This window comes from Colletotrichum godetiae (assembly GCF_030913485.1).
Source record: "Colletotrichum godetiae strain CBS 193.32 chromosome Unknown BDP55scaffold_2, whole genome shotgun sequence".
NCBI lineage: Eukaryota > Fungi > Ascomycota > Sordariomycetes > Glomerellales > Glomerellaceae > Colletotrichum > Colletotrichum godetiae.
The window spans coordinates 768,383-789,922 of NW_026851250.1; the positions used below are offsets into that span (position 1 = coordinate 768,383).

At 54.0% G+C, this 21,540-nt stretch overlaps 6 protein-coding genes across 6 annotated transcripts; 2 read left to right on the top strand and 4 right to left on the bottom strand.

The window, feature by feature from the left end:
* Nucleotides 1–522: 522 nt before the first annotated feature.
* Nucleotides 523–2,448, bottom strand: BDP55DRAFT_539798 (capsular associated protein; the record flags this gene model as incomplete). Its single annotated transcript, XM_060568061.1, has 1 exon — nucleotides 523–2,448. The coding sequence occupies one exon, from the start codon at nucleotides 2,446–2,448 to the stop codon at nucleotides 523–525; it is 1,926 nt and encodes a 641-aa protein (XP_060436160.1).
* A 1,933-nt stretch (nucleotides 2,449–4,381) lies between these two features.
* Nucleotides 4,382–5,362, bottom strand: BDP55DRAFT_539483 (F-box domain-containing protein; the record flags this gene model as incomplete). Its single annotated transcript, XM_060568034.1, has 1 exon — nucleotides 4,382–5,362. One exon carries the CDS (start codon nucleotides 5,360–5,362, stop codon nucleotides 4,382–4,384), a length of 981 nt encoding a protein of 326 aa, XP_060436161.1.
* Nucleotides 5,363–9,902: 4,540 nt separating this feature from the next.
* On the bottom strand, nucleotides 9,903–10,805 carry BDP55DRAFT_130245 (Tctex-1). Its single transcript, XM_060565503.1, has 4 exons — nucleotides 10,660–10,805; nucleotides 10,561–10,599; nucleotides 10,408–10,482; nucleotides 9,903–10,329 (listed from the first exon to the last, which is right to left on the bottom strand). Exons 1-4 carry the CDS (start codon nucleotides 10,693–10,695, stop codon nucleotides 9,988–9,990), a joined length of 492 nt encoding a protein of 163 aa, XP_060436162.1. The 5' UTR covers nucleotides 10,696–10,805; the 3' UTR covers nucleotides 9,903–9,987.
* A 1,013-nt stretch (nucleotides 10,806–11,818) lies between these two features.
* On the top strand, nucleotides 11,819–12,295 carry BDP55DRAFT_539370 (uncharacterized protein; the record flags this gene model as incomplete). Its single annotated transcript, XM_060568028.1, has 2 exons — nucleotides 11,819–11,852; nucleotides 11,940–12,295. The coding sequence occupies 2 exons, from the start codon at nucleotides 11,819–11,821 to the stop codon at nucleotides 12,293–12,295; spliced, it is 390 nt and encodes a 129-aa protein (XP_060436163.1).
* A 439-nt stretch (nucleotides 12,296–12,734) lies between these two features.
* BDP55DRAFT_130342 (uncharacterized protein) lies at nucleotides 12,735–14,029 on the bottom strand. The gene is made up of 2 exons (XM_060565505.1): nucleotides 13,026–14,029; nucleotides 12,735–12,972 (listed from the first exon to the last, which is right to left on the bottom strand). Exon 1 carries the CDS (start codon nucleotides 13,824–13,826, stop codon nucleotides 13,074–13,076), a length of 753 nt encoding a protein of 250 aa, XP_060436164.1. The 5' UTR covers nucleotides 13,827–14,029; the 3' UTR covers nucleotides 12,735–12,972; nucleotides 13,026–13,073.
* Nucleotides 14,030–18,922: 4,893 nt separating this feature from the next.
* On the top strand, nucleotides 18,923–20,902 carry BDP55DRAFT_540169 (uncharacterized protein; the record flags this gene model as incomplete). Its single annotated transcript, XM_060568099.1, has 1 exon — nucleotides 18,923–20,902. The coding sequence occupies one exon, from the start codon at nucleotides 18,923–18,925 to the stop codon at nucleotides 20,900–20,902; it is 1,980 nt and encodes a 659-aa protein (XP_060436165.1).
* Between the last annotated feature and the right edge of the window lie 638 nt (nucleotides 20,903–21,540).

The window sequence follows — 21,540 nt, forward strand, 5'->3', positions numbered from 1 at the left end:
GAAGCTACCTTACCTGTGGGTGCACAGTTTAAGCGCCTTCCCGCCTGCATTCGGCGGCGGGGGTAAAGGTGAAAGTTTGGAAGGGAGGAAGTTTCCCCATGTCCGCGTCTCCTCGCTGATTCGTGATGGTTGCGAATAAGCTTCACGCAAGCTGAAAAAGATGGCATGTGGCAATCCCAACTTGACGAAAGCGACGGCGACGGCCGTCGGACCGGAGCCCGCTTCTAGCAAATAGAGTCATGGACTCGGGGAATAAGCTTCAATAAGGAGTCGTGGAATTGCGACTACGAGATGAGCCGGAGGTGACGAAAATTAGGTCTTGTCTATACTTCTGGCTCTATGCAATAGCTATTCCTTGGCGTACAAAGACTAAACCTTGCCGCCAACTTTTCTTTTTTTTCCCCTAATCCTGAACGCCTACGCCGTCGATTACTTCCCATGGTATATCCCAGAGTGTATGTATGCGTGTACAGCAAACCATGCAAGAAAGCACGAAGGAAAAAACAACAACAAGAAGATCTTTTACGGCAGGTCGTCCACGTACCCAAGTGTGTCCCTATGTTCGTCGCAGACTCTCGCAAACTCTAGCAAAAGTCTCCAGACGTACAAGCGCATGTCCTCGCGCCTGAGCACCTTGTCCGCCCACTCCTTTCCCTGCTCGGCGATCCATCGCGCCGCGTCGTCACCTTTACTCTTCTTTCCCAGTACCTTGTGGACTCCCCATCCCTGAGACTCATCGTCGTCATCGCCACCCGTAAAGAAGTCCAGGACGCCGTACAGGTCCTGAAAGGTATTGTCCAGCGGCACAAAGTGCATCCACGGCGTAAGCCGGTCGTCGTGCCACTCAGCGTACACCGTCGCCTTGAGAGGCACGCTCGTCGACAGCATAAACGCCCTGAACCGCCCGCTGAAGCTATACCCATCCGCATCGGGAAGGAACTTGCTCGCAAACTGCTCCGCCATGGGCGTGCCATTGACGACGGATAGGTGCGGCGCCAGCCAGTCGCACTCCCTACGCCGGTCGTCGCTGGGCCCGCACAGGAGGTGCGTGAACCCGGCGTCCGCGAACCGGGATAGGAACGCGCCGAGCCCCCTTGCGCGGCGGCGCTTGGTGTTGTAGCGTTCCACGGGGGGCATGTCAAAGGTCATGGCCCGGACGTCGTTGGCTTCCATGCCGCTTACGGTGGTTCCGTTCAGCATCTCCACCAGGCGCTGGCGGTGGAAGTGCATCCAGTTATCCGACTGCGCGAGACCTCCCGAGCCGACGCCGCGCCAGACGAGGCGGTCGCGCTTCTCTGGCCACGCGGGGCCGCGGACGTTGCCGCCGGTATAGGTTGGGTCGTCGGAGAGGTACATGGCGCCCGGGATGAGTATGTCCGAGTTGACGCGGAGTTTCGAGCCCCCGAAGAGGGGGATCAGGTCCTTTGTGGTGTTGACATTGAGCGGCTCGACAAAGGTCCCATGGAGTGAGCGGAGGTGTGGCTGCACACACGGATCCATGGAGCTTGAAAAGTTCTGGACGTAGCCCTGGCGAGCAAAGGGCGCCGTCCAGGAGTATGGCAAGGTTGGGGGGAGGGAGAGGTCTGTCGCCGCGGGTACGTTCTTGGCTGGGGCATCCGAGGGGCATGCCTCTCGAACGAGATCCCAATATTTGCGACGGTCGCCACTGGTCCATTTCGCAGAAGAAGGAGAGTTGCCTTGAGCCGCATCTACACCAACCAAGCTCTGGAACACACTCGTGGCCTTGTTCTTCGTGGGCATGGTCCTCTTTTTCTCCTCCTTTGCAACGTATTTGTCCATATCCTTGCGCGGCACCAGGATTCGAGGCTCTTGCATGTAGTTGATGGGCATGTCCACGTCCGGCAGATGATTTGCAAACTCAGCCACCAGAGCTGTCCATAGCTCGAGCCATGGCTCCTTCCCTTCCTCGTTTCCATGACCAGCCGCAGTACCATTTCGTACTCTGACAATATGATCACCGGCGTTGGCTTGCTTCGTGATGGTCTTGGGCTCGAGGGCCCAAAACGGCCTGAGATCGTCGTAGATCCGGTCAAAAAAGTCTTCAACGACAATCGCATCCGCGTCCATGGCGCTGCGGAACCATTCCTGGAATCCCGGTGGCGGATGCCTGCCCCGTCGCTCTCGATAGCGTTGCGCCGCATTATGAAGCGTGCGACTTCGTTTCTGGAGCACTGCCGCTTGTTTCGTTCGCGCGTCGTGAATCAGCCAGTCGATCGGATTCGTGTCGGCGTTGCTGGCGTTGAAAGGGTATTTGAAGTAGTCTATCGCGGCGCCGTCGGTGAACTTGATTCGGGAAGCGCTACTGCTGATCGTGTCGCGGTACATGTAGGTGCTCGTCAAAATAAGAGTCAGAATGAAGACGGCCAGCACGCCCTTGAGCAATGGCTTGGCCGAGCTGGGCGGCGGACGGTTGGCCCTCCATGCCATTGCGACAACCCAGGATTCCTCGCACTCTGAAGTACACGAAGAAAGGGTCAGGTCATTGGTGTTGTCTTTCGCACAATTGATGGCCCATTCTGAAATCGAGGGTTAACGCGCCTGGAAGTTCTCGAAGAACATCGACCCGCAAACCTCGTTCGAGAAAAGCCAGATGCTGTTTTGCCGTGCGAGTAGTATTCGTAAATAGAATACGCGGCGCCGGAGCCCCTTTCCCATCGAAGCAGCGAGACTGGACGACACCCCGGTTCACTGACGTGGGGAACATTGTGCTTGGTGGGGGAAATTGCACCGAGCCACTTTAACTGAGCCAGGCCGGACGGTGTGAGCCTTAGCAGGACGAAAATTGAAAACCATTCACGCCGATAATACAGGGTTGCAAGTGAACAGAGTTGTCTGGCGATGTTGTCTGTCACTTGGTCGACAAGGTGAATAGATGCCAAGGAAAGTTTTTGGGGTTCAAAGGCACGGATCTGTGACCCCGCTGTCGCCAATGATCACAGCAAGTTCACCGAGCTGGCTTGGCACGGCCCCCGTTCCAACGCCTCGAGATAGTTGGGACTGAGTCGTTGTCACATATCGAAAGAATCAGATAATGATTTCCATGGCCGATAGAGATCAAGCCACCATGTCTTAATGATATCTCAAGTCTTGATCTCCACCGGCCATGTGGCGTTGGTTCCTGAAAGTATGTTGGCGTTATCAGCATCTCTGGCACTTTCGATCTCCATCTATCTTATTTGAGATGGTTCATTGCTTCCAAGATGAAACCAACGAGCCTCTCTCCACGAATGGGACAGTATCGGCTCTTCCATGAATCATAAAACTGATTGAGAAGACGGTTTCTTCTCTTTGCCTCATATTGATGGCATGCTTGATGAGATTACGAGGCATGGAACCTCTTCTTCGCTCTACGCGATCGTTATTAACAGAACAGGAAAACAGACGTTTCAATATTTGACACGACCGAAAACTTCAGCTCTTATAGCCCCTGATCTATTACGACTGCGGGCATCTGCAACATACATCGCTCTCACCAACTCATCAGTGGCTGGCTAAAGAGATCAAGATGCTAGTCCAAAAGGGATGTGCATTTTTATGTGCATCTCAAAATCAGAGGCTCCTCCTTATCAGATGCCAACAGATAGACATTGTCCCATTGTCCAATCACTTTCAATTAAAATCACACCCACCATCTCGAAGCACGCGACTCAGTTCCCTTTCTTCGGCCGCTGCCCGAAACCCATCAAGAATGACGCTGTCCATCTGCACAGATACGGATCCCTTCCTTCGGCATTACACGGGATGGCCTATTTCAGGGTCCACAATCTATCCGCTTCGAACATTACGTCATTCCAGTGGGTTCAACGCAACTCAAATCTTGACCCTTTACTCTCAAGTTGAGTCTTGACAACTTTTAGGTACGCACTCACGTGGCACCTCAGAGCGGAAAAGTGAGTAGTGAAGCTATTCGTGTAAAAGTTGATGCGTCGAGTATCGGACTGACAAGTATTTGGATGAATTTATGATGTAAATGTGTTTCTCGTTGTCTCATCTTTTCTAGCTGCAGTCTCAAGCGCAGCTGCAGTCAATGCCCATGTGTGACTATGCCTCAACTCTCGCTATGCTGTCTTTCTCATCTATCCATGCTTCGAAGATGGTAATGTCAAGCTAGATGGCGCAGTGCGTCTCGTCTCCGTTCCTCCTCTTTCACTTGTCGTCTGACCGGATATCCAACGCCTTTCTCGTCTAATGATACAAGTGACCCTCTCGCCCGATGCTTCCCTTTGTTTTGCTGTCTAAACTCCATGTCGTACAACTAAGCGGACCAGTAGGCGTCTCAGCGTACTTTAATCATACAAAATTCCAACCGCAATGCTTATAAAAGGAAATGATACTTTGCAAGCTAGTTCAGATGCGACCCTCAGTTGTGTGACTTGACGGGCTTGGCGGTATGTCGACCACAGCGGTGCGGGTTCTTGGGGGACTTGATATAGCAAGTGTCTGCGGCTTCCCCAGAAGGCAGAGGGCCGTACTTTTGGGTGACGGTGCAATACTCCAGGTTGGGGCCCATCCATTCTTTGAGATGGCGATGCAGCTCGCAGCGGGAGATTCCACACTTCCGGCAATACACTTGACCCTTGACGCGCATGCGCTCGAGGTCGTGAGCGTGCTCCTTAAAGGCCTCTGGGGGAGGCGCGGCGGAGTCATGGTAGATTAGGGGACCGGCGAAGCGCCATGCCCATTCCAGGTCGTTGGGCCCGTTGCGCCGGGACGTGAGAGGCACCGGACCGTGCATGCGTCGGTGGATGTCGTAAAAGTGGCTGTTGGTCAGGCCGAAGCAGGTGCTGTCGATGGGGTCGAGGTGATCGAAGATGGCGTAGTGAAGCTCCGCGGGTAGGTCGAAGATGTCCATTCGAGCCGAAGGGCGGTGGATGCGCGCCGGCGGCTCGTAGTCCATGACTGAGTAGGAACGGCGAGGAGGCGGCAACGGAGGTCGGCGGACCTGAGGCGGTTGAGGAGCGTTTCTCATATCCTGCATCGGAAGCTCAGATTGCTCTGGAACAGAGGCAATGGCATGCCTCTCTACAGCTTCATGCTGGGTTGAGGGAGGTGCGGGATACGGAGAGGCCGCGGCTGGGGGCGCGGGGCTACCCTGAGCTGATGCCACGGGAGAGTCGGTGATGGACCAGCCGCGACGAGGAGTGCGCCAGCCGGCGCGCTTCTTGCTAAGCTCATCGATCATAACCTGACGTTCCTCACGGGTCATCATCTTGTTTTCCTGACGAGAGGCGAGATTGGTTGCGAGTAAGAGACGGGCAACGGAGGCGACGTGGTCGGCAGAATCTTGAGACTGCTGAGGTTGACCATTCTGGGCGAGGCCCGAGGGAAGTACTTCAACCATCGTGAAGAAGGGGGCCCTTGTGTAACGGCGGTGTATTGTCCTTGGAGTTTTGTCGTCGGTGGCCCGAGCTGGGCTATTATCCGACGATGTGTGTGGTGTGAAAGTGAGCGGGGTTAATGACGGCCAACCAAGTTCAAAGCTTGGTGTCTCGTGAGATGAAGAGGGGGTTTCGTTTCCGTTGATGCGGTTGAGGATCACCTATCAATGGTGAGGGGAAACGATGTCGAGGAGGAGGAGGGTAGTAGTTGTCTCGTCGTATTCAGGCTGAGAGGAGGGAGGATCAATAGTCTACGGCTCACTTGTGGTTGGCGAGTCGGGTGAGTAGTGTGTTCAAGTAATAGCAATATTGTGGTCGGGAGGGCCAATGTTGGATGGTGGTAGTCGTTGTTGCGAGTGGGAATGCCTCAATAGCAAGTTCATGAGGCGAGAATGGGGTCTTTGGTCAAGGGCCCAGGGGAGAAGTTCGTTAGATATATAAGGGTACGTCAACGGCAAGAAAAAGAAGTGACAGGACCCCGATGCGGTAGTGTCTAGTGCAGATCAGTCGAAGTGCTTCTCCTTTTGAAGAGGAAGAGAAGAGACGGGAAGACAAGGAAGAAGGGGAAAAAAGGGTCTGAGGGTGTGTGCTGTGCGTAAGGTAAGTGAGTGGTGTGATGGAGCCAGCACCGGGCGAGAAAGGCGATGTTTGGCCGTCGCGACGTCTAGACCGACGGAGCCAACTAAGTCGCGGGTACAAGCTCCAAATGAGGAGGATATGTCGGCCGATGGCAGGCCAGATTAGCGGGCTGCTTTACTTGGGGGTCCTGGATACACTACAGTGTACGCTACACTACATGGATTGGAAAGCCATACGCCATGGTGGCCAAGTCACGCACCCCCAGCTGTCTACGATTCTCCCGGCTCAGCGCCTTTTCTCTGTCCAGTCAGAGCCAGTGTCTCCCCTGATAACCTAGCGGATAGTGCGATGGATGGGAGGTAGGAACGCTAGGTATTCCCGGGCAAGGAGGGGTTGCTGGTCCCTTGGTCACTTTCGTCTGTACGTTTATTGTCCTTGATGACTTCCTATTGGTGCCGGGAGGGAACATGGCAGAAACAAAAACGGGGAATTTCGGTCATTGACATCCTCGCGCGAATCATGAAAATGCCATGGAACTCGTCTATCTCGCTTCCAGCAACTCTTTCAGAACCACAGAAACTAAAAGGTAATCTGGGATATCTCGCAGATTTCAAACAGAAAACACTGGAGATCAACTGAACGGACCGAAAGCCAACCCCCAGCTGAAAGCCTGAAAGAGGAGGGCGTAAAGGGGTCTTTGCCTGCTAACGCAGAACACAACGGTCTCTTGCAAGCGCAACCCCAAAGTACCCGGTACCTGAGCCCGGCTACTTTCGTCATAAGGCAAGAGTAGCGTGGTTCAGGGTGCCGCAGACAGGAAGCCACTGACTGAAGGAGGAAGGCATCTAAGGTAGAACGTTCCACCGTCGTCACTTTCGACAGACACAACGCTCGGCAGCTCGGAAAAGCGAGAAAGGTTTGCGAATCACCTCACCTTCTACCTACGTCCAATCCGTAGGTACTCATTAATCTGACAAAACAACTGACAACGACCCTCCGTCACCCCCTCGCTTCTCCCCGCTTGGCGCTTCCGTGTCTTGGTCTTGATTGACCAACCAGAGCCTCCAAGCATGAAGCATCTAAGGGAACAACGACGAGGGCAGAGGGCACGAGGGTTGGCGCAGGACGCTAATCGTTGATAGGCCGTGTTCCAGTCCTCGAGGATTCTGGAATTGGCCAGACGTTGAGAGCACACATAGCAACCGACCAACTACCTAAAGGTATGCTATGAAAAGTTGCAACCAGCGGCCGCCCAACCAAACGGGTAAGGCTACCTATATGAAGAGACCTCCGCAGTCCCGAATCAGTGATATAAGCCCGTTGGCTGATGCCTCGTTCACACGTTAACCCATGCGAGACTATCATGACCAAAGGTATCCATCAATCGAGAATGATGAATCTCCCAAGTTAACTAAACTTGGATCATGAACTTTCTACAGTCGCCAAGAAGCTCCCTTCACATGGCCAGCAAGGCTATCGCTCCCGCTGCAACACACCGGCAGCCTGCACACCGGGAATCAATGGTCCCATGACCAACCTAGCATCGGCCGAGTGAGGCTGTTGTTACACTGCCAAACCCACGGCACTCGTACAGTAGTCTGTGATCTAGGTATCAGATCAGGACTCTGAGCACACGCCTGCTTGCCATGCTAGCTCGCCCGTCTGCCCATCTCTATCTGTGCATCCGTATCCGTAGGTATATGCCTTCTTAAGTCTTTCTAGACTCGACCGTTGTTGCATCAATCCTACTCAGCCAGACCGCCATTGAGAGAGGAAGAGAAGCCAAAAGCAGGGCATCCCGTCCCTCTCAGGGATCGACGTCGTCATGGCTGCTGCATTTGCTGCACCACCCGCAGGTGTCCCCCAAGATTTGTGGGGTTGATCAAAAGAGCGGTGGCGAAATGGTTGATGATTGCAGCGTAAAGGGACTTGTAACTTCATGCGTGCGCAGTACTGGCCGGCCGTTCATCTCCTGATTGTCTCCACGTCTCAATGCACACTGATCACTGTATCTGATTCCCCCGGCTTCTCTCCAATGGGCCACTGGGGAAAACCGAGCATCTGGGGAATGTCTTGAAAGGGTATCCCGAGGCATGACATTTCACTCAGAGAGGTAATCTATCCTTACATACATACCGGTATACATGTACTTGTAAAAATGCCACCCTTCCCGTCGAAAGTCCCAAGATAAACAGTACGACTAACAAGACTGAGAAGGAACACAAGAAGAGAAGAGAAATCGCTAGTCTGTCTAATCAAAATTTAGGAATAATCAGAGATACCATCCTGCTCATGAATCCGATGTTGTAATTACGTTACTACAAATCTTCCGTCCCCCACGGTCCCCTCCCGCGCCCGCTACCGCCGTCGGCGCTCACCGATCAGGCCAGGGCAGCCGGCTTACATTGTGAGCCGTAGTCCAAAAACCTCATTGCAGAGCTATCAGCCAGGCATGATCTGATCTTTGGCCGCTCCCTCCCGATTCCAGCAGCCGCGAGTATTCCTGCGAAACCCCAAACCGCGTCATGAAATGATGAAATTGAAACCTACGCCGCATCCCTACTTGCGTATGTCAAGACAAGTCACAGCTACACGGCCGGGAAGCTCCTGTGATGCAACCAAGGAATATATCTCCAAAGTACCCACCTATCTATTGAGACAGGAGCAGATACTTCATTGACACCCAACCCTGACAACTTCCTCGTGATATAATACCATCTCCGCTACCGGCGCATGCTCGTTCTTGCCGAAGAGGGTGTACGACAACGTCTTTTCAAAGGACCTGTCCATCCCAACAATTTCCGAGTGGTATTCCCGACTCGCGTGCTTGTGTAACCTTCAAACTTTTTGTTTCATTTTCTTCTTCTTTCCATTCTGCAACCTTTTTCACTGACAACAAGCTTTTCCTTGGAAGGTGCCTGGCCTGGACTTGTCGGTGTTTGCCATGGCACCAAAGACACTGGGAACGCTCACTCCGAAAAGTGGGCGAAAAAGTCAAGAGAGAAAAGTATTTGAAGCTCGTTCGTCAACGTGCCCGATTAGCAAGCAGGTTCGGATGCTAGTGTAGGTAGATGCATCGTTGGACAAAAAAAGAGATGAACAGGGTCCGATGCTTTTTCTTTCTCTAGTGGGTGAGAGCCTAGACGTTGCCTGATCAGTATGTCCGAGCTACTATTAGTGATCGAACGAATCCGGGGCTCCAGCTCCATGGCCAACTTTATCGACTATGTGTAGATGGCGTATGATAGCTTAAGTCGCAGTAGGCGTCACCGATTCATATTGGCGATAGACCTCTTTGACTGAATGCTATCGTGACATAATCACGGGCTGTCAAGTTCCACGGGTTTGGTGTTCTTATTTAGTAGGTAGCTGTACCCGAGTAGCCTGCCACACATCATAGTCTCAACTGCGATATTGGCATGGCTCGGATCTTATAGACTCTAGACAAAAGCCAAGAGATGCATAACTATGACATCTCCAATTTCAAGGATGCTACCTCGAGTCGTGCAATGCAGTGCTGTACCACCTAACAACGACTCAACAAACAAATAAACAAGGCCGTTGTCATTTGTTACAAGCCTGGGGCGCGAATTTTGTGGTATTGCATGTATTCTCGTCAGAAAAAAAAAAGAACTCCGGCTATTTTTTGTGGTTTGGGGACAAAAGCAACTCGAACACATCAATAGACCTAGGTCGCGCAAACCCATTCGCCGGATATGCCTGCTTGACCTGGGGAGGCTCAACCCCAAGAGAGTGAACTTCCTCCTCATCCAGGGTATGATGCTCTGCATCCTGGTCGCCAGGCCGCTTTCATTATGCCCCATTTCTGGGTCTTCCATGCGCCGACCCAGTTTCCATGAGGCTCTGGTTCTTGCGAATTGGACCCATGTCGTGTGTCGTTTTGGAGAAGTACACGAGGACAAGAGGCGACGCAAACCCCAGCACGCTGGATTCGAGTGTCTTCCCACTATTTCTGTCCTCGAGCACTGAGCCTAACATCCACCATCGCTTAGATGGCGACCCAAATGAGCATGATCACGACGTCCATGCCCTTGCCCTCGCCGCCATCGTACTTGTATGACCACATGCCATCCTTCTTCTCGTCCCAGTAGGCGCCGGTGGCGGAGTGCATGCCGCGGCGGCCGACGTGGGGCTTGCCGTCGGTGGCGGTCGCATCGGCGCTCGTGGAGACGGAGGGCTCCTCCTCCTTGACCGATGTGCCCTTGGACTTGTTGAGAGAGGATGTCGGGACGAGGTGCTGGACGATGGTCGAGTTGCAGGCGAACTTGTATGCGGGTGCGGAGCCGCCTTGGGGTGTGGACTCAGAGATGACGGCCTTCAGGACCGAGGACTAACGAGGTTCGCGATGGTTAGTCCTTGGATCTCCGGGGGCGGGGTTGAAGTTGAGGGAGAGAGAGAGAGAACATACAATGATCTGAGAGTTCCATGTCTCGGTCTTAGCGTGATCGTAGAACTCAGCAGAGCCGATGGCTGATTGGCAAGCCTGTCAACGAGACTGGGTTAGCGGGCTGTTTCCTGCTGTTTTGGCGACGTTGTAGACGGTGTCGCATGGGCAGCTTACATCCGTAGCAATCTGCTTGAGGCGATTGAAGGCGACGGGCTGTCAAGATCGAGTCAGTAGGCGGTCCATTGAGATCTTAGCGTGGGGGAGTCGACATACAGGAGTCGCTGTCGTAGGGGCGGCGGGCGCAGACATTGTGATCGGATGTTTTGTTTGGGGAAAGGGGAGCGAGGTGTTTTATTGTTCCAAGGCTTTATGCACTTGCTAGTCTCGTTGTATAAGAGGTTGTCTAGGACTAGGAGGTGTTGGAGTGTTCTTGAGCGATTGTGCGAGTATCTCGATTGTGTGTAAGTGGTGAAGAGGTTGTGTTGACAGATCGGGACAAGACGACAGAGATGAGGCTCCTCCGCAAAAAGTTACCGGTGTTGTGATGCCAGCCCGATTCGGCCGTCTCGCGTTGCATCGGCGGGCCGTGCTCCAGCCAGGTGCGCGGGGCAACGACAGATCACGTGGCCCTGGCTGATGTCTTCACTCCAGCCACAGCTTCTGTTATCTGCGTAGTCCGTACTAAGGTACTGAGGCTTGGTCTCTCCAAATGTGGCTTCCCCAATCATAATGCGATTGAACTGCACGTGTACCTTGCTGCAGAAGTTCGCAGGCAATTGACATGGATCTCGACTGTGGCTGGTGGGGAGGGAGCTCTAGCCGTGCACGTCGTGCAGGCCTAGCGTCACAAGTCTGGTTTACGATGGAGCTTTTTTCTCAAGGAAGCGGCTTTCGAGGGGCTGGTCGGCCGCAGTGCAGGTGCATCGTCTGTGGTCGTATCTGAACAAGCTTTCAAGCGGGTTCTCTCGGTTACAGATTCTCTCGTTCTCTCTTCTCCTCTTCTCTTTTCTCTCCCTCTCCCTTACCTCCATCTCCGCATTCTTTTTGTTGATATCCCTGATAGAGTTTTTGCCAATTGTTCAGACGAAAAAACGAGACTGTTGAAGAGCAAGCAGTTGATATCGCGCGACTCGCTTCCACTTGCCGCCCCCTTGTCACGATAAACCCCGTTGCGATTCTGACGACTAGCCCGACGCGAGCCCGAGCTCTCCAACGACGCCTCAGTTGCAATCCTCCAACATCGCATTGCCGTTCTCCTGAGGGATTCTAGGCATCGCTGTTGATACACACAGAACAAGGGTAGGAATTGGGCATCCGCGCAAGACAACGAAAGACGGTCGACTGAACCAAATCAAGTTGCGATACAGAAACCCACGACCGCGAACCACGATACCTACCCTCGAGACAGTCCAGTCAGACATAGGAAATCACCATGTCTAGCCAACCTCTTCTCCAGACCGCTCCGGGTACGTGCAACAACGCCACCGTCCACCTCGAGCAAGCATCATATCAATATAGAGAGAGAGGTCACTAACGAAGTCAAACACAACCAGGCAAGCGCATCGCTCTCCCTACGCGGGTCGAACCCAAGGTCTTCTTCGCCAACGAGCGCACCTTTCTCTCCTGGCTCAACTTCACCGTCATCCTCGGTGCCCTCGCCATCGGCATGCTCAACTTTGGCGACCGCCCGGCTTTCATCAGCGCCTTCCTCTTCACCGGCGTCGCCATGCTCACCATGATCTACGCCTTGGCTACGTATCACTGGCGCGCGAAATCCATCCGCGTCCGCGGCCAGGCCGGCTTCGACGACCGCTTCGGTCCCACCTTCTTGGCCATCATCCTGCTGCTGGCCGTCGTCGTCAACTTTGTTCTGCGCATAACGTACTCGTCCAAGGAGGGAAAGCACTAAGAGTATGATTTCATGTTGCACTCTACTCCTGGTGCCTGTTCGGAAGCCCGAGGACAAAGTTGGGAGGAAGGAGGGGCGAAAAATGGGAGAAATATCAAGGCGTCGACAGTGTGAGCCTAGCGAACCCGGGAAGGTGGCCTTTTTGCTGAAATGCTCAAGCCACGACAAAGTTGTGTGTGTACGAGGAAGGATTGGTAGTTGGAAGCGGAGGATTTGGTGTCTTGAGAACAGGTTTGCATGGTTTTATAATTTAGCAGTTTTCTTATGTTTAGCTTAGGCGTACGCGAACAGAAAGCGGATGTTGAAGGTGTACAGTTGATAGGAAAAGCGAATGCATCGGAATAGGCGTCGGAAACAGACCAAAAACACGTACGCTGCGCACTTTCTACGGAAGCTATTCACTAGTATGTCATCACCAGATGGAAACGTTTCATATGAATGTTTTGAGCATATGAGGAATTGGGTGCCTCGTTGGTTCTAATACTCTTCCCGATGCTGTCTATTCATCTCGTGTCGAAAGCTTTTAATATCGACCTTGCCCCGCCCGTTTTGGGTATCAAATGGTAGCCCACCCTTTCCTATGAACGCCTCTTGATGCAATGTACTAAAATGCCACGCCGTATCGTTGTTGGGTGCGTTACCAGCGACATCTCGCAAACTCCCCTTCTCGAGAGCCTCTTGTTTCTTTTGTCAGTCTGCTTCTGCCGTCGTCTCCGGAACCACAGCTCACGCCTTCGGATCTAACTCCTCCACCCTCAAGCGGCCTCGTCGCAAGTTCTCAACTTAAAAGCGCCGTCGAGCTCGCCTTTGCGCCCGGCGCCGCGTTCGTCTGCGTCGTGACCCCGTCTCGAGCTTTGAGTTCCGGCATGAGCTCCAACGAAAGGAAGATGCTCAGCGACTTGGTCGCGCGCTTCGCAGGTTGCGGCAACACGGCTCTCTCGAAGCGGCTCCCCATGACCTCGAAATCGTCTTCATCGTCCGAACCGTCCCGTGTCCCGCCGCCCAGAACCGTCTCTTCCACAACGTCAGGTTTTGGCGGCAGCTCGTACATGAGGTTGTACTGGTACCACTTGCCGCTCCCTTCCTCCTTCTCATCCACGCTCTTCTTCTCCGCCGCCGCCACGATGCGCTTCACAGTCTCCACAATCGAAATCATCTTGGTGACCTCGTCCGGCCGCGCGTAGACGAGCACGGCGCGCTTCCTCGGATCGCCGTCGTCTTTGCGCAGGTGCTGCAGCAGCCAGCTTACGCGCTTCTGGATCTTGGTCGAGGAGATGGTGAAGGCGGGGAGGACGTCGTATTTCAATTTGAGGTCCGCGAGGAGGGCTTCGTGCGAGGGGGGTAGAGGAGTCGTCGGGCCGTTGAAACTTGCGCTCGAACTTGTGCTTGCGCTTGTTGTCGGCGTCGTCTTGGTGGTTTTGCTCTTCTTCTTCTTCGAGACGGCGGCGGCGGACGACTCAACTACTTCTGCCGTCGATGACTTTCGCTTCTTGTTGTCGCCCTGGGGCTGCATTGCGGAGGGTTCAGCCATGGTCAGCCTTGATGAGGCCTCGAATCATAGCCAGAGGCGGCGGCTCAGTGACTTGAGGTGTGTGATGCGCCACGCGGGGTTTGAGTCTGGGGTTGAAATTGAAGCTCCAAGACAACCGCGTTAAGATTGCACCCGATAAAAAAGTGTGGTTTGGATCTCTACAATCTTATCGGATTAGACGCTTGGACCATCCTTCGGAGCCGAGAGCCGGCGCAGAGCTGCGACGTTAAGATGGCAGCAGGACCCGTAGCTTCCTCTGATTGGATGACTTCTTTGATGCTCGACTTTTCGCCAAGTGCCTTTTGGGTAAGATAACGCATGATGATCAGAATTTTCTACATTTTCGAAACGATTGTATGATGCGCAAGGCACATCAGGAGCCATTCCAAAGTCTCACGACGACCTCTCAAGCCCCGGAACTTTGGAAGCAGGGCAACGTGCTTTCGAGATGGATCTGACATACTCTTATGACTAAGCGCGGAGCCTTTGCAATACTAAAAGCAGCGACGTTTCCTCGCGATGGTCGGACACGAGCTCTCGCGCAAAGCCGGACCTGGACTAGCGTTCCGCGGAAGATGGAAGGGTCCACTGGACAAGGCGCCCATGCGCCGATGGTCTTTCCGTGGCTTCTCGACTTCACATGTTTGGCGTGGCCTGTGCGACTTGTCCGGGCTCCTCTGCGAGGACGCCATTCTTTTGATTCGATGAATGGCAGTGCGCCATGTTGCGTCCTGTTCTGGTTGCAGTCTCTCGTGGGCCTGAACAAAGCGGATGTCAGAATGATCAGGACATGTCCACCTGGACTATCTTCAGTCAGATGCCGGCGGACTGCAGCAAGCTTGCTTGGCATCTTGGATGGAAGGCCGAGTCTGAAGGGTTTGTAGGTTTACTGAATCATGAGGTTTGCGACATTTCGTCATCTAGCAGCTCCCAAAGTGGCCTGCGATAGTTCTCCCCAAGATTCCCAAGCTTCCGAGGTGCAGCGTGGTAGCGTTCTGGACGAGCTGCACGACCTGCAGTGGTAATTGTGGTATTAACACATTTTCGCCAGGGAGCCCTCTTCTGAATACCGGGATAAGGCCTGGAGAAGTGTCGTAGATGCCGTGAAAGGGCAGGGAGGCCCGGGGTTAAAGAGGAACTTATGCGGTTCTGACCTTGGCCGCTGAGTCGGGGCGACTCGGCATCGTTACCGTTGGGTATCGTCGCAAGATAGCGCTGATTCATTGGCTTATTCCAGCTCCTCAGTTGCAATATCGCTGGTGAGATTCTGGACATCCTGGCTTGTCCGGTACCTCGCTAGCGATGCTCAGGTATCTGAAACCAGAACGGGCTAAAGGCGAGCTGGGCAACGCCGGGTGGCGTGGCGTATTTTGAGCGGCGATCCATGTCTATCTGCATGTCGCACCCACCCATCCCTCCTCCGTCCTCGTGCGAAGCCGGCACGCCGGCCGTCGTCGAGGCCAGAGAGTAGGGCTCTAGTAGATGCATGGATGTGAGGCTCCAGAAGACGACGAGCAATCAAGGTGCTTCGATGATGCATGAAGGGTTCTATGATGAGGCGACAAAAAGAAGACAAGAAGGGACGCGGTACGACAGAAGAGGCGATACACGGGCGCAAGGCGTTCCCTTGCTTCTCAGGGTGCATATTCTCTTGTCATCCCACGTTGTGTTGTTGCGGTCTCGCCTGCGGCTTCACGTTGTGGGCGGCTTGATAAAGTTCTAGTCCTTATCCTCGATGCTATTTGGAAAGGGGCGTAATGGAGTCGTCGTCGTCTTCGTAGACGCTAGGCGCAGCTTCTTAGGCCAGCCGGAATGGCGAAGCTACGATGCAGACGAATGAGATCCGAGACTACTGTCAGGTACGTGGGGAAGAGAGCGCGGCGGCGTGCTCGACAACGACGATGGTGAACAAATGAGATGCGTCGTCGAATGTTCGCATTCATCAAAGAGTGAGGGGCGGAAGTTGACTCATTTGAATAGGCGCCATAGTTTGAGTTCCTCTTCCCGTTCGTCAACAAACATTCTGGCCTTCCAAGATCATGTCCAACCCCGCGCCGTGGTTGAGGAACTTGTCGGCCAGAGAAAGGCATGTTGGTATGTCGAGGCATCCGACACACAGCGGTTGGCGCAGTGGGAGGAAAAGAAAAAGAGGCCCGAACCCGAAGTCTTGGCGGAATAAAGAACATTCTCACGCCTCCAGGTACTTTTAGCTCGTGCAGCGGCCGTCTCACGCCCCAAGGTACATGGCTGAGGCGTTTCTCGCACGGAACCAAAACAAGTCGGGACACACGCCATGAGCTTTCCCCGTCTTCTTCACCTCACTAAGGAACCTTAGCCCATGCACGAAGTACCTACTGGATCCATCTGCAGGCGGGCTGGATAAGACACATGTCGAAACCTTTACAAACAAAACACGATAACCAGTTGGATCGGCAAGAGAGACAATTTGGATCCTGGGCCAGATAGATAGCGACCGGCCAGTGATGATGGACAGCCCTGAGACTGCGCTTCCCATACGAAGTTGCATCGGCAATACCTTCACCCTCTTGATTGTCCTGTCTCCAGTAATAAGCTATACCGCCTGTCAGACTCTTGATTATCGCGAAAAAGGGGGATCCCTTTAATGAACCTCCACAATAGCTGCTGCTGTGCCCTGACCTTGTTTACCCGGCAGTACGAAGTGCTGTCGTTGCCAGTTGGACGCGCCCACCTTTATCAATCCCGTTCTATTTTCGGGGTGGGCGAAACACGCATTGCAGCGCCGCCAGAAAGAACCCGGCTACTGCCTACCAGTTGTAAGAGACAGAAGTTCGGAAGGGCCCCCCGTCCGTCTCATCGTCCCATCAGATTTCCATCGGCCATACAGAATACGGGAGTTGGCACGCTGGCTGAATTCTCTGGATTCTGGAAAAAAGGTGGAAGACGAGGCCAAACGCAGACACAGACGAAGACGGGGACTTGGAAGGAACTGACGTCCCATCTCTCAACTACTATCAGGTACTCGGACAGCATTATCCTCTGAGCGCATCGTTCTCTCACCAGTCTGTCCTCGTCTTCTTTGACAGCTTTGGAGTTCAGTGCGCATGCCGCTGCCGCTGCCGCTGCTCCTGCCGCTGTCTCTTGTTGGTCGCCCGTTTTTATCATCGTCTGCGTCAGGACTTGCATCTGGCACACACACACACACACATCTCAGGAGTTACCTTGGGCTGACAGAGAGACGTGAGAGAATACTACTTTGCAGGACAGTAGAACAGTATGACTGACTCTTGCTGCATCCCCTTCTGACGGCCGAACCGTCCGGGTGTCGTTTAAGTTGTGTCGAAGATTGGGTCTTGCTCTCCTGAGTCTTACCACCTCACAGCGCACACAACACCACCTCAGAAAGGTACTTCGTACCAAGTATTGGGTGAGGAAGGAACCTTGAAGCAGACCTTCCATTGGGAAAGGGCAACTCCGTTCCTTCCCTGCTCAGTCTCTCCGTCGTATTGCACAACATCCCTGCATCTGCACACCTCCTTCCTTGAGGTTCCCTTCGCCTTCCATTCTTTTTTTCTTGTCCCTTCCCTGGCAGCCAGTTGTCTGTCTGTCCCTTCCTCTTCAGTTGCCCCCACATCTCGGGTCAGACCAGCCAGTCACCAAACTCACCAAACAAGCGCATTCCCTCGTTCCCTCCTTCTTTCTAAAAAACAAACCAATCAGCATCGCGTTTCGGGGCACAATCCTCATCCACACCACCCACACACCTTGTACGTACCTCACACCCATCCCTCGTTCCTTCCACACCCCATCTTATGCCTCCCCCCCCCCCCCCCCCCCCCTTGCATTCAATACACAAATTGCCTTTTCCTAGTCAGTCGGGTCCCTCGCATCATCGCCAAGTTCCAACACCAACAAAGCACAAGCGCAAAGCGCCAAAACAATCTACTTCAGCTTTCCAACTGTGCATCCACCTCGCCCCATACACCATTCTCACTCAGTCCAGTCAGTCTCTTGTTGTCACTATTGCTGCTACGGATACTGCTACTGCTACCTACTACTTGCTTGCACCGCCGCTGCGCCATCAACAATCAGCGAACGAGAAACAGAACCACCCGCAGAGGAACACTTCCAATTCGCCCAATTCACGGCCCATCCCCTTTTCACACAATCTACCGGCACCTTTTCGCTGCCCGGCTGCTTTTGCTAGGTACTCACTCACCTTACCTACCCTACGGATACCTCTCTCTCTCTCTGGCCCCCAGGATCCAAGGCCCACCCGCACTCGCAATCACCACCCCAGAGGCCAATTTCCCACCAAGCTCACGCACGTCGCCCGCCTGAGAGGTCTGAAGCTGCCTCCTTCCCCGACCTCTGACAGTTATTCTCGCTCTTTCCGCTGTCATCCCCATCTCCAACATTTCAACCTCCTCACAAACAACCTCTTTCTCCCCCCAAAACCGCTCCAAAACCACTCGTCCACACGACATAGAGAACCATCATCGGCGTCGCTTCTTTTATCTTGCTCGCCCAACTCTCTTCGCGCATTCATTTTCGCACCATTTTCTTGCGCGATATCGAGGCTTTCGTTAGTTCTCGGTTATTCTGCCTCGCTGTCTTCGCTGCGCGACCGTCGCAATCCCATCCCTTTGTCGCCGACTCGCCTGCTTCGGTCTCCGGCTCTCTCTCTTGCCTCTGGCCTTCCTGAGCGGACGCCCGACCACATCATCACGCACCACTCGCCCCCCCTGCCACCCCTTTTCGGGCCCCATCATCCAAGTCCAACCAACGCACCGCACACCCGTCGCCTCGTCTTCGCCCACGCCCAGAGCAGCCACACGCTTACACCCGACTTGTCTGTCTGTCTGGGGAATCCACTGTTTACGTCAGCCCCCCGTCGCCAGCTCGAAGCTCATTGTAAGCACCTCAGCTTTTCGGCTCCTCTGCCTGCATCAGCACCACGTCGCACGCTGCAGGTGCCTGGTCCGTCCGCCACTGCACATTGCACCTTCGTCAGGCTGTTGCCTTGCGCCTCATCCCACGTCCACATAAAGTCGTCAGGCCGCCCTCAACGCGACCTTTCATCCCATCACCTTCACTGCTCTCAGTGAACCGCGCTTATGTTCCGATCACTCTGGAGCAGCGAGCGGGGAAGCGAAACGACCATCAGTCACATTCAACCCATGCCTTCATTCGCGCAAAAGCATCAGTTCATTCTGCCGCAACCTGCGCAAACGGCATCACTGGCGGGTCCATCGTGCCCTCAAAAGAGGCGTCTGTCAAGCGTTGACGACTCACCTTCACCAGATGCACTCACCGCCACTGAGCAGCCCTTGAAGCGGGCCAAGCTGGAGAGCACCAATCTCACCGTCTCTGACATCCCTTCCAGTGTCGTCTCTGACGCACCAGCATCCGCGTCTTTGCCTGTGCCTGTGCCCGCCGCTGTTCCAGCAGTGACTAACGACATGGAGGACGCGCGCGACGCTATCCAGTATCAATTTGGTCTTGAGATCTTGCTCAAACACAACGAGCTGAGGCTAATCAACCAAGAACTGGCGAAATGTCAGGTCGCTCTCGAGCAACTCCGTCGCTGCCATCTCATTCCGTATCCCACTGCCTGTCCCACCCCTGCGCAGATGGTTGATATCAGCAACGGAAAGGGCCCAGCTCTGCAAACTCGTCCGGGAGAGCCTGCTCCCCAATGGGCTGCGCCTTTTGGAGTTGTCGATGGGCCTTACGCTCGACACTATGCCAAGTGGCTCATTCCCGATCCCAAGTTTGATGGCATGCAACCTGAGTGGTACCCTGTGCTCGAGACTGCCCGTAGCAGAAGCTCGGTTGAGGGACGAACGACAAGGAACAGCATGTCTGATCTCGCCAGCGCAAACAAGAACCGCTCGACTCGGGGCATTGGTAGCCAGAAGCTGCAGTCTCTCTCCAGTGGTTACCCTCAACCGAAGGAGAAGGCCGGACCCTGTGTTCTCAAGCGCTCCGATGGCCAGACTGTGAAGCTCGTCTGCCTGGATTGCAACCGGGAGAACTTCAGCAGCACTCAAGGCTTCATCAATCACTGCCGCATCGCCCATAGGCGAGACTTCAAGAGCCACGAAGAGGCGGCCGTTCATTGCGGTCACCCCATTGAGGTTAATGAAGGCGGCAGTCTTGTTGGAGAGGAAAAAGCTGCTCCTCCTCCTCCTCCTCCCTCAACCGCCATCGCGTCTGGTCTCGTACATCCCTTTGCTCAGGCCGACGTGTCCACCCAACAGGCGTACGTTGCTTTGCGTTCTAGGATCGCAGATTCCCTCAAGTTGTATCGTGATGGCAAGCTGCCTGGCGTTACAGGCATCCCTCAAGGTCCTTCAAAGGCAGAGCCTGCGAGGTCCGCTGCACCAAAGGCTGCAAACTTCGTCGCCTCGGCTGACACCCCCTTCCTTTCGCGACTCATGCAGAGCAGAAACTTCACCGGCAACCTCAGTGATATTGTCAGTGACGCCAAGGAGAAGATGTCGCTGGAAGACCTCACCTCGCCGGGAGAGGAATCTGAAGACACCGAGACTGGTCTCGGCAGCCCGAAGAGCAATGCTGGATCGGCTCCTCGTATGCCTGCCATGCGCATGCCTGCGAGAGCACCAATGTCACCCGTCGCTCTGACATCGTCAACAAGACCAACAAGCAGCAAGGGGAGGTCACCTCCCACAGGCTTCGCTTCGCCGCCCATGAGCAGTCCCGAGAAGGACGACGGACCCACCAGGGTCTTGATTCACTCTGGTGATGATGTCGACATGGAGGACGTTGACCTCAGCCCCAGCACGATGGTCAGCAACAATGCACCTTCACTTGTCAGTGACGATGGCGAATATGATGACTCCGACGATGGGTCGTCTGAATCAGGTGTGAGCGACCGCATGGACGCCGAGTCGGTGTCCGACGTTGCTGAAATCACACTTGACGAGGATCACGATGGACGCCCTCTTGGTCATCACCGGGAGTCTAGCGGGGTCGGCTCCGGCACTGCGATGCGTCTCAAGAAAGATGAGAACAAGCACGTCACTTTCGTTAGCCCTGTCCACGACAGCGCGAAGCGAGCCCGAAAAGTTTAGAGCGTTTTCAGTACTCTCCAGAGTCTGATAAATGCTCTCCTGTTTCTTTGCAACAAGATCTCTTCTCGAGGCAACACTCAACTTGCCGCCAAACCCCCCTTTTACTGCTTTCTTCGGCGACCAAGACCTTTTTTTGCGCATACTCAATTTTAGTCGACGAAAGTTCTTTCCCCTCTTATTATTATCCTCTTTATTCATACGACTCTGCGCAACCAGGGGTCAAATAGGACAGGCAAAAAAAGCAGGCTGCGGTGGTGTGTGTGGCCGGAGATGATAACGTCACTTGTTAGAGATATGAACCGGGCGTCACGGTTGTTGGGAAGCGTCTGCCTTTTGCGTACTGTTTTTTCTTGCTTTTTTTTTCTTTTTTTTTTGCTTGTAGACTTTATACTGTTACAACTTCACTGCTCTGGACAAAAGTTCTCCTGGAGGTAGGGAACTGAGGCCCGCGATGATACGCGAAAAAGAGGGAGATGGTCTCCCGAAGGAGGGACACAAAGCTGATGAGCCAGCTGTAGGATTCGAGGACACTCGTGTTGTATCATAGCGGTTGGAGAAGAAGGCTTGATGAAAACAATGACGATAACGAGCTCATATTGAGCAACCAATTTTGAATTGTCTACATGATCTACACGTGA